At 39.0% G+C, this 14,690-nt stretch overlaps 1 protein-coding gene across 3 annotated transcripts in view; it reads left to right on the top strand.

Annotated features, from left to right (window-relative positions):
• The window catches only part of AGTR1 (angiotensin II receptor type 1), a 43,124-nt gene extending 28,713 nt beyond the window's left edge, over positions 1-14,411 (top strand). For all 3 annotated transcript variants that reach the window (XM_074962959.1, XM_074962960.1, XM_074962961.1), the window contains one exon: positions 12,750-14,411. In XM_074962959.1, coding sequence (XP_074819060.1) covers positions 12,799-13,878 — 1,080 coding nt within the window. In that variant the 5' untranslated portion in view covers positions 12,750-12,798 and the 3' untranslated portion in view covers positions 13,879-14,411. The remainder of the gene's footprint in view (positions 1-12,749) is intronic.
• The last annotated feature ends 279 nt before the right edge of the window (positions 14,412-14,690 follow it).

Genomic DNA, 14,690 nt, shown 5'->3' with positions numbered 1-14,690 from the left:
AGTAGATTTTGGAGCAAATTAAACAGCATCACTATGATTATTGCTATTATCTTCTTTCCATTGCTTTTCCATTCCAAAAAACAAAGAAACATCCTTCAAAATACATTCCCCATAATTTCAACCCTGGTTACTCCTTCTGAAAGCAGATGATTTCCCACAGAGAATTCACATTAATCTGCACTTTTCCCTAACAGAAACTTGCACTAGTAAAACTGAGCAAAGTTGAAGGAGGTTTGAGAACGAAATGAAAAAATTAATCAAGGTCAGGAAAGCAGATGGGGGTGGGGGGAAGAAAGTATGAAAACCAACTGGAAGTAAGGAAGAAAAGCAAAAATGAAAATAATTTGATTCTTCTAAGTATTGAAGTATGCAGAAGGAGATAAATATAGAAGAGAGTTCTCAGCATCACAGTGCATAAATAGTACCAGTTTACAGGCTAACAATAGCTGGGCCTCTGCTGCTCCAGAGCCAATAACATGACATCTAATTTGACAAGGAAAGTTAGTGTTTCGCTCTAATGGAGAAATTCACATCCTCCTAAGATGTCAGGCCCCACCCTTGCAGTCTATTTGCTGACTATGAATTATGGTTTATGATACCATAAAGCAGCCTAGCTTTTACCATGGCAGCTTAAAAACTGTTGTCAAGTATTTGAAAACTCTTGTCACAAACTGAAAATGTTAAGATATTTAAAATTAAAAGTATTTTGTTCTAAAAAAATGGTATTTAGATCATCTAACTGTCCAGGGCAAGCAATAACTCACTCTCTCTACTCATGCATGACTTCAGCTGAAAATATTAACCAAGTACATAGAGTACACAAGTAATTAGCCTAATTGTGTCATTCTGACAAAGCCTAAATAGAAACACAATGAAAGAAAGCAACCAAAATAATTACTGCAAGTTAGGGCCCCAATCCTGCAAACACTTGAACACACAGGAGTAGTCCTGCTGAGCTCACTGGGATTATATACTTGTATAAATGGACTGGAACCTACATGGGAGTAGCACAGGGTCAGCCAAAAGCATATCATTGCAGATCTTACAAATAGGCATTGTTTTTCAAACAATAGCACTTTTACACCGTACATTTTAACAATCAATACAAGGACATACATTCACTAATACTTGTGAAATATAAAACCAAAAAGTCGCTTAATCCAATTCAAAAGATTGTAGCGGAAAGAAAGCACTTAACAAATAATACTGATAGTGAGTTCTCATGTGATTATGGTAATTGCTTAGTGAAAGAGTCCACATACATTAGAAATGGACAGGAAAACACATAGTTCCTGGAATTTCTGGTGTTTTATCTAATTATTCCAAAATTTGCCCAAGCAGCAACAAATTCAACAATTATTATTAAAGCTGTTTTTGTAGGTTTCTTTTCTGTTTGCTGGTATGATACAAATGAGTGTATCTGGAGAAAGGCTTCCAATTCTGAATTGTATTTCTCTAATTCTATTCTTCATGATTACATTTTTAAAAGGTTAAAGTCTTAGGCACTAAGCATCATGGAACATGTGGGGACGCTGTCACGTGAATGTAAAGCCCATGCAAATAGGAAGACTCCAATACTTATAAAATACGTGGTGTAATTTAAAGGCGGGAACACATTTCTTACAGTCTCCTCAGCCTCCATATGAGTTCCTCAGCAGTAACTCTGGACTGGTTAGAGAGCCCTGACCCAGCAGAAGGGCAGGTTGTGGCTGAACAGCAGGTTGAGCTTGGCAGGTCTGAGGCGTTCATGTCTTGCCAGACCAGGGCACATGTCATAGCTCCCTAAAAACCTATAAGAAACACCCCGGGGAAAGTCTCTGGCTGTTAGTTCTGATCCAAACAGCATCCTGATCCCATTTGAAGCCCTGGCACCCTCCATTCCGATCTCTGCCTCCCTGCCAGCAAGGCCCTGAGGCTGCTGCTGCCTGTTCTCCCACCTGGTTGTTCCATGCCAGCTGGATGCCACTAGGGTGAGCACTGAGAGCAGAGAAGAGCCAGTCTCCCTGCCTTCAGTGGCAGCACCACAGGAGCTCTTGAAGTCCAGGAATTGTAACTGCAGGGAAAACCCTGCGGCTCCGCTCAAGCCCTGCTGGGTGTGTGATAGGTTTTAGCTGGAGCTGGACAGGCACACAGAAAATATGACAAAAAATCCCCTGCAGCTATTTGCATATTCTTATTTAGGATTGGAACTAAAGTGGGGTCAGGCTGCACAGTTTGGAAAGCCTGGTGTATAGTGCCCATCAGCGTACTATGTATACACTATAAAAAAAATGTAAATAAACTTATCTTTAAATCTGAACATGTTTCCATCTGGAACTGCAAGTTACAGCTGTTACATGGAAAGCTGCCCACTAGGGAACAGACTGGAAACAGCAGCTTGTTCTATACAGGCCACTGAGTAGCCATCGTATTGTAAACACTTATTGTTTCTATTGACTTGTACTGGATTGAACCAGCAACCTAGAGGAAGCAGCCTCTCTGGCAGTGCTCATCAGGGTTCACCATAAGTATGGGCACAGGAGCAGTCCGTCGATCACAGGGCTCTTTAGAGTTAGGACCACCCTGCATTAACTATCCTATTTAAGCACTTGTATTTTTTCTGCCAAACAAGTATCTTGTCATGTAGAGGCAGAGAGGAATGTCATTAGGTATATCTGCTACTTTATCTTTGGTATCTGTGTTTGTTAAACACGAATTCTACCACCGCCTGCTTTTTCTGTGGGTAGGCTTTGGCTCTAGTTGGTGGCAGAGTGTTTACAGGATGCAGTCTGTCTCATTGCCATGAGAAGCGAGGTCCTGGTAGATAAGCAGGAAAGGAGGATGAACGTGTGATCATATGAGGTGGAAGAAATTACAGTCACTTATGGCTGTGGGGATGAACATGTAGTTTATACGGCTGTATAGGAAAAGGACAATGACATAAAAAGCTTGTAAAACCTTAACAGTTTTGCAGCAACCAGTAACAACAGACCTAGAGAAGGAATGAAAGGAAGACTAAATACCTGGGATCGAGTTTTTTTAAAAAAGGAACAATAAGCAAACACTTTTTAGTATAGAACATATTATTCCAAAACATTTTCCAGCCTGTCTCGGGAAGTTTACTCTGAGTTATGTCAGCATTTAAATCCACAGCCGTCTTACGTGAAAAGAAGGTTTCATCCTTATAAACACAGAAAAGTCTTATTTCTCATTTATAGGGGGAACAAATAATCCATCCAGCATCAGGAGAAGAAAAAGGGTGTATTACCTACTGTAATACAGCTAAATGCTTAAGGCTGGGTCTGCCTATATCAGTAGAGTCAGTGCCAAAGCACAAATTTTGAAAGCATTTTTGTTTGTTTGTTTCAAACCTGACTTGTGACATCTGGTTACCCATTTATAGCTAATGAAGTTTTCACAGGAAGCTGGAGTCAGTGGTATCTCATCATATGTTTCAGTTGGCAAAGCACTATTTACCTTGCCTGGGCCCAGCATCCTGCCTTGTTACCACAGGCAGTTTAATTAGGATGCATGCTCATCCAACACAGGAAATGAATAGAGTGGTAAATAATAGCTGGTAGAACAGTCTGAAACCCTGCATTACCAGTGACTTATTATAATCATTGTAATTAAAAAAATAAAAGGTCAAACAGGACAGTAACGTACAACAAGGATTAGCAGCTCCCCAGACACTTTGCTTATATCTATCTTCTTACTCTATGTTCCATTCTATGCATCCGATGAAGTGGGCTGTAGCCCACGAAACCTTATGCTCTAATAAATTTGTTCGTCTCTAAGGTGCCACAAGTACTCCTGTTCTTTTTGCAGATACAGACTAACACGGCTGCTACTCTGAAACCTGCTTACAGATTGACTGTCAAGCAGCCCCCCTCTCCCCACACACACACACCCATTCTCAGTCACTTGAAATCAATCCTTTCAGCAAACGCTACTGCCGTGTCACCCTTAAAGTTCCCAGGCACTGGCTAGAATAAAATCTGTCTGTCTGCAGCCTCTGTGTTTGTCTTTTATGCACTGTTCAGACTATTTTGATGCTTTGGCAGTTATTAATGAAGTAATGATACAGATTGCAGTAGGTGAAGTGTCTCTACACTAAAGTATTCTATTCTGTATAGCTTTAATGTAACTAAAACCAATGACGTCTAGCAAAAAAAGAGCACAGTTCACTGCAAGGAATTAATATCAACAGTGATGTTCCATCACACCTTCCAGAGCTGCCATCTTGAATAGTTCTTCAGAAGGAATGAGTTTCCATTTCAGGTGTGAAGCTTTTTTTTATTGCTTTAAAGTTTCCAGAGGAGTGAGGGGTATGTGCATCTCCTGAGAAGCAAAACCAACTGTGTCTTCTTTCGAAACATTAAGAGTTCCTTGGACGGTAAAAGTCCCATTTGAGCATTAGCAATGCTTTCCTTACTGGAACTTAAGATGTCAGGCCATTCAGAAATTCAGTCACACAGTGATATAAAGTCATTTGTGCTCTCAAATACATAGAGCACAACATAGATGGCAAAGTTATACAGCCAGGTGATAAGGTTGCAAGTGTGTGTCACTGTTAGTCAATCAAGGGAAATTTACACATCTCCTAGGAAGACATGGTCCACACCCTTTATTTGCACTCAAAGGAAATGTCCTTCCATATTCCTATTGCATGCAAACACTTTACAGAGCTACTCTGTGTTTTTCTAACACTTCAAATATATCCACAAAAACATTCTTTTCTTTCTGATGCATCAAAATCTCTTATAAGGAAAATGCAACAAAATTAAGTATCTTACCTTATTCCTTCTTAATAATCACCTCTTTCTCCACTCTCCATTTCCTCAGCTCTGTAGTATTTTTAACTATAATTTTGGTATTTCTCATTTTGTAATTAGAATTAGCATATTTTCTTTTTTTGTACATGTGCATTTGAATAATTAATAAAATATTTGCAATTGCTTGATATACTTTGAAGGAGATAAGGTGCCAAATTCATCCCTGGTGTAACTCTACTGAAATCAGTGGTGTTACACCAGAAATGAGCTTGGCCTGTTAACTTTGAAACGGCTGTGTTAATTTAGTATTCATGTACAGCATTTCAAAACTCTTTCCTGGCCAACACCCTGATTCTATTTATAAAATGCTGAACTTCCTTATTTCCCCCCTCACTTCAAAGGGAGTTGAGGGCCATTCAGTACCTCACAGAAAGTGTTCACAAACTTACAGGGTCAGGCTCAAATTACCAAACTTGATTTTATTGCTGATTGTAATGAATTTTAGAACATATAAGGTAGGTGCTTGTTTACAAACATTTAAAACACAGACAAGAATAATTAGCATTAATCAAGGTCACCACTGTCACCAGAAACATTAGCCACCATGTGAGCAGGAGGGGGAAGTCAAAACCTAAATACTGATGCATACCCCAAAGCACACTAGACTTTAGCTACATGGTGCATTGCCAAAGGGAATAAATTCTAAAGGTGGGGCCAATCTACTGAGAAAGCCCAGTATTCCTGCTGGTTATTAGAAGTGCTTCAAGATTTGTAGACTGCACAACCATAAAAAGCTGCAGCCTGTTTTGAGAGGAAAATACTTAACCCCTCTGCAGAGGGACATCTACCAAATGTTGCATTAGACATGACACTGTTGACTATTTGCTATGAAATCCACAGTTGTATTCAGCACATATCTTATGTCACAATTCCACCAACCTTACACACATAGAGTAGGACCTTACTACTTGGAATCAATGGATCTGCTCATGCAGTAAGGTCCTGCTCAGCACAACACTGGTAGAATCAGGTTCTTAGCTAGCATACAGGAGGTAAGACTAGATGATATAATGATTGATAATTGTTCTTTCCAGCCTTCAAATCTATAATTGTCTTTTGGTAAAAGTGATCCTGGAATGATAGAGTTCATGATTCCAAGGAATGATGGGAGGGACAACAGCAGAATAAAGACAATGGATTTCAAGAAGGTAGACTTTACCAAACTCAGGGAGTAGGTAGATAAGATCCCATGAGAAGCAAGCCGAAGGGGAAAAACAGTTTGAGACAGCTGGCAGTTTTTCAAAGAGATATTATTAAGGGCACAAGATCAAACTATCCCACTGTGTAGGAAAGATAGGAACTATGCCAAGAGATCCCCCTGGCTTAACTAAGAGATCTTCAATGATCTGAAACGCAAAATAGAGTCCTACAAAAAGTAGAAAATAAGTCAAATTACAAAGGATGAATATAAAGCATGTAGGGACAAAATTAGAAAGGCCAAGGCAAAAAATGAGATTAAATTAGCTAGAGACATCAAGGGGAACAAGAAAACATTTTTCAGATACATTAGAAGCAAGAGAAAGACCAAGGACAGGGCAGGCCAATTACTCAATGATGGGGGAAAGACAATCACAGAAAATCTGGAAATGATAAACGTGTTAAATGTCTTTTTTGTTTCAGTTTTCACCAGAAAGGTTAGTAGCAACTGGACATCTGACATAGTGAATGCCAGTGAAAATAAAGTAGGAAAAGAACAAAGTTAAAAATTGCTTAGACAAGTTAGATGTCTTCAAGTCAGCAGGGCCTGATGAAATACATCCTAGAACTGACAGAGGAGATATCTGAGCCATTAGTGATTATCTTTGAAAACTCATGGAAGACAAGAAAGATTCTAGAGGACTGGAAGAGGGCAAATAAATCCAATCTATAAAGAGGGGAATAAGGACAACCTGGGGAATTAAGCTGACTGGTCTGCAATTTCAGTACCCGGAAAGATAATGGAGCAAATTTTTAAGGAATCAATTTGCAAACACCTAGAAGATAATAAGGTGATAACTAACAGTCACCATGGATTTGTCAAGAACAAATCATGTCAAACCAACCTAATAGCTTTCTTTGACATGCTAACAAGTCTTGTGGATGAGAGGAAGTGGTAGATGTGGTATATCTTGACTTTAGTAAGGCTTTTGATACTGTCCCACAGGACCTCCTAATAAACAAACTAGGGAAATACAGCCTAAATGGAGCTACTATAAGATGGGTGCATAACTGGTTGGAAAACCATTCCCATAGAGTAGTTATTAGTAGTTCACAGTCAAGCTGGAAAGACATATAATAGGGGGTCCTGCAGAGATCATTCCTGGGTCTGGTTCTGTTCAATATCTTCATAAATGATTTAGACAATGGCACAAGGAGTACATTTGTAAAGTTTGTGGAGAATACCAAACTGGGGGGGTTGCAAGTTCTTTGGAGGATAGGATTAAAATTCAAAATGATCTGGACAAACTAGAGACATGGTCTGAAGTAAATAGGATGAAATTCATTACGGACAAATTAAAGGACTCCACTTAGGAAGAAACAATACGTTGCACACACAAAATGGGAAATGACTGCCTCGGAAGGAGTACTGCGGAAAGGGATCTGGGAGTCATAGTGGATCACAAGCTAAATATGAGTCAACAGTGTAACACTGTTGCAAAAAAAATTGAACAGCAATCTGGGATGTATCAGCAGGAGTGTTGTAAGAAGTAATTCTTCCACTCTTCTTCATGCTGATAAGGCCTTAACTGGAGTATTGTGTCCAGTTCAGGAAGGATGTGGAGAAATGGGTCTAGATTGGTCTAGAAAACATGACCTACGAGGGAAGATTGAAAAAATTGGGTTTGTTTAGTCTGGAGAAGAGAAGACTGAGGGAGGACATGATAACAGTTTTCAAGTACATAAAAGGTTGTTACAAGAAGGTGGGAGAAAAATTGTTCTCCTTAACCTCTGAGGATAGGACAAGAAGAAATGGGCTTAAATTGAAGCAAGGGAGGTTTAGGTTGGACATTAGGAAAAACTTCCTGTCAGGGTGATTAAGCACTGGAACAAATCACCTAGGGAGGTTGTGGAACCTCCATCACTAGAGGTTTTTAAGAACAGGTTAGACACACACCTGTCAGGAATGGGCTAGTTATTACTAGGGCAAGTCTACACTACAGTGCTACATCAGCACAGCTGCATCCATGCAGCTGCGGTGCTGCAGCGCATTGGGTGAAGACATGCTATGCTGATGAGAGAGCGCTTTCCCATGGGCATAATTACTCCACCTCGTCAAGAAGTGGAAGTTATGTCAGTGGGAGAGCATCTCTCGCCAACATAGCGTCGATGTGGACAGCATGAAACTTACATCGCTCAAGGGTGTGAAAAAGTCTCCCCATCCCCAAGCAATGCAAGTTATATCGACTTAGGTTGTAGGGTAAATCTGCCCTTAGTCCTTCCTTGAGTGCAGGGGATTGGACTAGATGATCTATGGAGGTCCCTTCTGGACAAATACTTCTATGATTCTATATGAATGAAGAAGGGCTATAATGACTAATAGACTGTACAGTCCCAGCCTGAAGCTGAGGCAAGCTATGAAAAGATGGACCATGTTGTTGCAGAGCACAAGTTACAAAAATATGCATTCACACGAGTTCACATCATGTTGGGTGGCTCCACAACGTGCTTCAGGGGAGTATTTGCTATTTTCCTTATAGGCTCTGGATAGTGTGACTGGCCATAAAGCTAAAACCTGTGACATTCCAGATTTTGTGAGGCAAGGACAGCCATGAATTTGAGCCCTGAGGGGTTAATAAGTTAGCATGCCACTGATAATCAGAATATAAGGTATTTGTTGTGCCAGCGGGTTTAGCGTGACTTTTTTACTTGAAAAAAAATGGTAAAAATAACTGAGGGTTGGTTAGGAGGTTTTTAGGTTTGGTTTTGTTTTTTTGAGACATTTGTAACAAACAAGGTACCTAGATTGTAATTTACAGAAGGAGTTGCTGAGATTGGGAGGAATTAATTGTAGTTCTTGATAAAAGTTTTGTATTTAAAGCTACATTTAATTAGATATTCCAGTCTTCATGTAATTCCTAAGAAGCTTGAAATCTTGAAATTGCCCTTTTAACTTTTTTTAAATTAATCAGCTTAGTAAATCCAGCATTATTCCTAGAACAAGGAAGTGTATCAGAAGGATAAATGAGGCATTAACAGATCATTACTCATGAAAAAAACATATTTGAGGCTCACTCCATTTTTAGAAAAGAACAACCTATTAAAGTAAAAGGATGGTCTGGTGACTAAGGCACTGGCTTGAGCTTCAGGAGATCTAATTCAATTTCTGACTCTGCCTGATTTCCTGTGTGATCTTGGGCAAGTCACTTAGGCCCAGATTTGTAAAGGTTTTTAGGCACTCCTCAGCTAAATACTGGAAGGCCAAAGTGACTTGGGCACCTAGGCACCTAAGTCCCATTAACTTTCAGTGAGACTTAGGCTATGTTGACACTGCAGTCGGAGGTGTGATGGCAGCTTGTGTATGCTTTACAAGCCTCCCTTGAATCCTGGGTAAGGAGCCACTGTGTCTTCACTGCTGTTTTCAGGCATGCTAGCGAAATTAAAGCTAGCATGGGTATGCCTACCCAAACTGCAATCATACCTTCAACTGCAGTGTAGACATACTCTGAGGCTATTTCTACGCTGCGCTGCAGTGCGGACTACAGGAGTGTGAACTGCCATGAGGACCAAAGTGTTGTGCTGTAACTCCCCCATGCGGGCACTGCCAGCATGATACATAGTTCGCATTAACTTAGTCCTCTTCTAACAGGACAACATTGGTACAAACTAGGTACCTTTTAGTTCAGTAGACAAGCCCGTAGACTTCTAAGTCAGGTAGATGTTGCAACACTGAGCAGAACACCTAAATACCTTTAAAAATCTGAGCTTTAATTTCTCTGTGCCTCAGTTTCCCATTTTTTAAAAAAGGGAAAATAATACTTCCATTGTCTGTCTTGTGTATTTAGGTTTTAAGCTCTCTGAGACAGGAAGTGTCTCCCACTGTGTCTATGTAAAACTTTTAGCATGATCTTAATTGGAACCTCTGGTACTACTGTAGTACAAATAATGAGCAACAACAAAGTATCAGTATTAGTCCCAGAAGTTTTCCATTGCCTGTTCTTGCACACCACAGAAGCCCTAGCAAAGCCAAAGGTGCCCCATAAAATAGACTTCACACAATTTGCACATGTTTACGCAGCTTGGACATATTTTTAGTAGACTTATGCCAACATTTTTCACACTTGGGCTCCTAAATTTAGGCACTTAGATCCATATTTAGGTACTAACTGAAGAGGTAACAGGAGCTGTGATTCCTTCCCCTGAAACCTTTCTAAAGGTTTCAGTGTGGAACAAAAACAATCTGACCCTGGATTTTTACAGATTTGTTTTCCATTGTCAATTAAACATCATATTTTTCAATCTAAATTACTGGGATTGTAATTTGTAAGTGGTTTATGTGTTTACAGTCCTGGTGAATGCCACAGACCACTAAGTTGTAAGACCCACTCAGTTCTACCTATGTAACCTCTAAATAGTCCTAAGAAATTAGGCTTAAACTACTATGTCGAAAGAACATTAGAGGACAGATACCATAGAACAAAATAAGTACCTAGCCTGAATTCACAGCTTTAGATAAAACTCTAGCCTATGGCACATGTATCATATTTACTGTATGAACTGGCAAACATGACATCTAAGTATAGAATCTAAAAGACATCCGAGTAAGTTGGTCCATTTGGCACATCATCGTTATGATTATTGAAAAAGTAGCCTGGATAGACAGAAGATTCTTCTAAAATGTAATTACCTGCGTTTTTTTTTTATTCTCTGCCTATTATCACAGGGAGGCTTTTTTGCATATAGTCATTAGCTATTTCTGCTTTAAGTTACAGCCTCATTGAAAATTATACTGAATCTGAGTTTTAGCTTGCCTTAAAAAGAAGCTATCAATATTGAGCCAAATCCTAAAGTCCTTACGCATGTTCAGTTCAGTTGGCAAAGATCTATTGTCCTTCTTAATAGTATTACCTGAGTAAGCACTTCAGAATTTTACATTTACAATTAAAATGTTATGAAAAATATCATTTTAGAATTTGTAAGAACACTTTGTGGGCTGAACCATCAGAAGGTGTAAGCAGGCATAGTTCCATTGAAATCCATGGAGCCATCACAATTTATAGCAGCTGAGGCTCTGGTCTTCTGGGTTTTGTGCATGTTCGGAGAGTTAGAAATGCTGGTAAACCGCTGAAGGCTGCAAAGCAAATCTCTTCAACACAATTCATATAGTTTGCCATGGCTTCCAGAGAGCAGCTAAACGTATGTTGGGACAGATACAAAATTCTCACTGCATTTCAAAGTTGTTTATTTAGGTGGTTAAAATTCGATCTTTTCCCCATGACTGAACTGGAACAGAAAGCAAGGACATTTGGAACCATGGAAATTTACTATCTTTAGTATTTACTGCAGTGACATTAGAAAGATAGTGTCATAGAAATAAAGGAATCATTTATGCTAAATGAAAACTTTCCTTTTTATTTACAGAACCACAGAAACATGTGGAACGCCGCTACACATCCCCTTTCTTTTCCCCATTTCTTTTGTATGCAATAAGGCAACTTATAAGTAATACTTTTCCATTTGAGTGTTGTCAGTTTCAGCCTGCTGTTCTCCACTAAAGACTGTGGTATATAAAACATACCTGCTGGTTTGCTTAGAGAAGCAGCTGACTTCCAGTTCTGGGATGGGAAGAAAAAAATTTCCTGAAACTAATTGGATACAGTGGAGTGGAGTGGTTTTTACCTTCCAGAACAGCACTGACATTATGTATCACATTTTGGGCATTGTGTTTGTTCCTTGTTTGAGTTTTGCCTCATACTGTTTGTGGGCCAGTGTTGAGGATTCCCTTAGCTGGGTTTGTTCTTTTGTTACGGCTTTGGTATTGGGCAGTGCATTGCAGAGGCTCAATCCAGTCCCACTGAAGTCCATGGAAAGATTCCTGTGGATTTCAACGAGAGTTGATCAGGCCCTTAATTCATTACCTGGCTTTAGATCTCATCCCAAATCAGAGAACAGGGCTGGGTGAGATACGTCATTGGCTCAATGAGAGAGCAAACGTGGGCAGGGAATTTAAATATCATACACAACTTGTATCATACTCCATATTTGGTCCTATGCAGCAACAGCTATATTCTACCTGTTCCAGGCACATCATTTCCACCTAGGTCCAATTACATAGAAATTCTCTGTGTGAATTTCCCACTGAAGTCAATAAGAGTTCCAGGCAAGAAACAACTACAGGATTGAGGCAGTTAATATCAATGGGAGTTTTGTGCAAAGGCTCTGGGGAAAATAGACCTGTGAGTTTGTACTCCTAGAACGCACCACTAAATGTTTGCTTCCACCTGAAACAAACCAAAGGTCCTATCCCAACATCCATTTGTGCGCTGAAATTCTGATTTCATAAAGAATGATGGCAAGATATGGCCAGGGGAGTGTAAAATGAAATAGAATAAATACAATGATAAGAGGTTAAAAAGAATTAAGGATTTTGGTAGTGTTAAATACATAAAATAAGCATGTATAGCCCGGGGTACATTAATACAAAGAGAAGACAGCACACATTGAGAGAAATATAAAGAACTGGAAAATGTTTCCCCATCAGTTTGCAATAGGAATTTTGCCTGAACAAGGGCTCGTTAAGGATTTGGCCTGTAACCCAGACTTCAACTGAATCAAATGAAGATGTTCAGTTAATGAAAAGTAGATTAATTTCTCACATCCTCATTTCCTTAGAAGTGTAGTTAAAATTTCCTTCAGTGAACTGGATTCATCATTGCTACATAAGGTACAATCTTGAAATTTAATTGCAAAAAACCCCCAAAAAATCCTCACTCGTGATTTTTTTTCTTTTTCACCCAGATAAAGTTTATATTGTGCCTGAAACCATCCTGCAGCAGAAAAGATCAAGATGAGCCTTAATTCATCTACCGAAGAGACTGTTAAAAGAATCCATGTTGACTGCCCCGTTTCAGGAAGGCATGGCTATATATACATTATGGTTCCAACTGTTTACAGCATCATCTTTATTGTAGGCATATTTGGGAACAGCTTGGTGGTCATTGTCATTTGCTTCTACATGAAATTAAAGACTGTGGCTAGCATCTTTCTGTTGAATTTAGCCCTGGCTGACTTGTGTTTCCTAATGACTTTGCCACTGTGGGCAGCCTACACAGCCATGGAATACCACTGGCCTTTTGGCAACTGTTTATGTAAAATAGCATCAGCTGTGGTAAGTTTCAACCTGTATGCCAGTGTGTTTCTACTCACATGTCTTAGCATTGACCGTTACCTGGCTATAGTACATCCAATGAAGTCCCGACTTCGGCGCACCATGCTTGTTGCCAAAATAACTTGCATCGGCATCTGGCTGCTAGCAGGACTGGCTAGTTTGCCTGTCTTAATTCACCGTGATGTATTTTTTGTTGAGAATATGAATATGACAATTTGTGCTTTTCGGTACAAGACCCATAATACAACACTGCCTGTTGGGCTAGGTTTATCTAAGAACATGTTGGGTTTTTTAATTCCCTTTTTGATAATTTTAACAAGCTACACCTTAATCTGGAAGACGCTGAAGAAGGCTTACCAAATTCAGAAAAACAAGACCAGAAATGATGAGATTTTTAAGATGATTGTGGCAATAGTACTTTTCTTCTTCTTTTCCTGGATTCCTCATCAAGTGTTTACCTTTCTGGATGTATTAATCCAGCTACGTATCATAACAGATTGCCAAATTGTTGATGTTGTGGATACCGCTATGCCCTTCACCATCTGCATAGCTTACTTCAACAACTGCTTGAATCCCTTTCTTTATGGTTTTTTTGGAAAAAAGTTTAAAAAATATTTCCTGCAGCTACTAAAATACATTCCACCAAATGTCAGAGCACATCCAAGGCTAACAACAAAAATGAGCTCCCTTTCCTATCGACCATCAGAAAACTTAAGTTTATCCATGAAAAAGACTATTGGGTCTTTTGACATTGAGTGATGTCTTTCGTGCTATATGCTTGTAAAACAACCTTGTATATGAAATAGCAAGAGTGTCAAAGTTCACCCATAGTCCTGACCATCACAGCTTATTGCACATTACTTAAATGATCTACTAGATATCATCTTTGAAAGACTTAGCAGTGGCCTTTTATATTGTCAAGAGGACTGTTTGTTATTTTTATTTGAAGCAACCCAAGAAGGTGGCAGTTGGGAGTCTTTTAGCATCCTGCCTCAGAGCTCAGAACTTTGGAAGAAGCGTGCATGATGCTCCTGGAAAGATCTCAGAACTTAGGTTAAGGCATGATCATTTGTGAATTATATGAACTCTGCAGAATTTGCTTTCAACATACATAAGCAATTCTAAACTAACCATTTGGAATTGTTATACAAAGTGTTACCAGAGTCAAACAGAATGTTTGTTTTCCTTCACATTATATTTGGTGGGGATGGTGGAGAACAGAGTTATGTCTGAAATATGAAAAATATCCATTTTTCCTTGATACAAATATCACGTCTCATTACATTTATAATATGGTGAAAATAGATATATGCAGGTCTCATTCCCATCTCAGATTGAGATTTAAGGACTTCAAGACTGTGTTCACATACCTTTTTGCTATTATTCATTTTAAACATGGCAAAAGTTTATATATGAAATAAAATGCAGTTTTATTTATTAAATATATATTTTTTTATAAATCTATGTTTCTATTAGTTATATTCCATACAAGGAAACATTACTTTGTACACACACATTTGTATCATTATGTTAAATGTAGGGTGGGTATTTTTATGGCCATAGTTTATATA

Source organism: Natator depressus, chromosome 9 (genome assembly GCF_965152275.1).
Source record: "Natator depressus isolate rNatDep1 chromosome 9, rNatDep2.hap1, whole genome shotgun sequence".
Taxonomy (NCBI): Eukaryota; Metazoa; Chordata; order Testudines; family Cheloniidae; genus Natator; species Natator depressus.
This window is presented reverse-complemented; position numbering and strand designations above follow the sequence as displayed.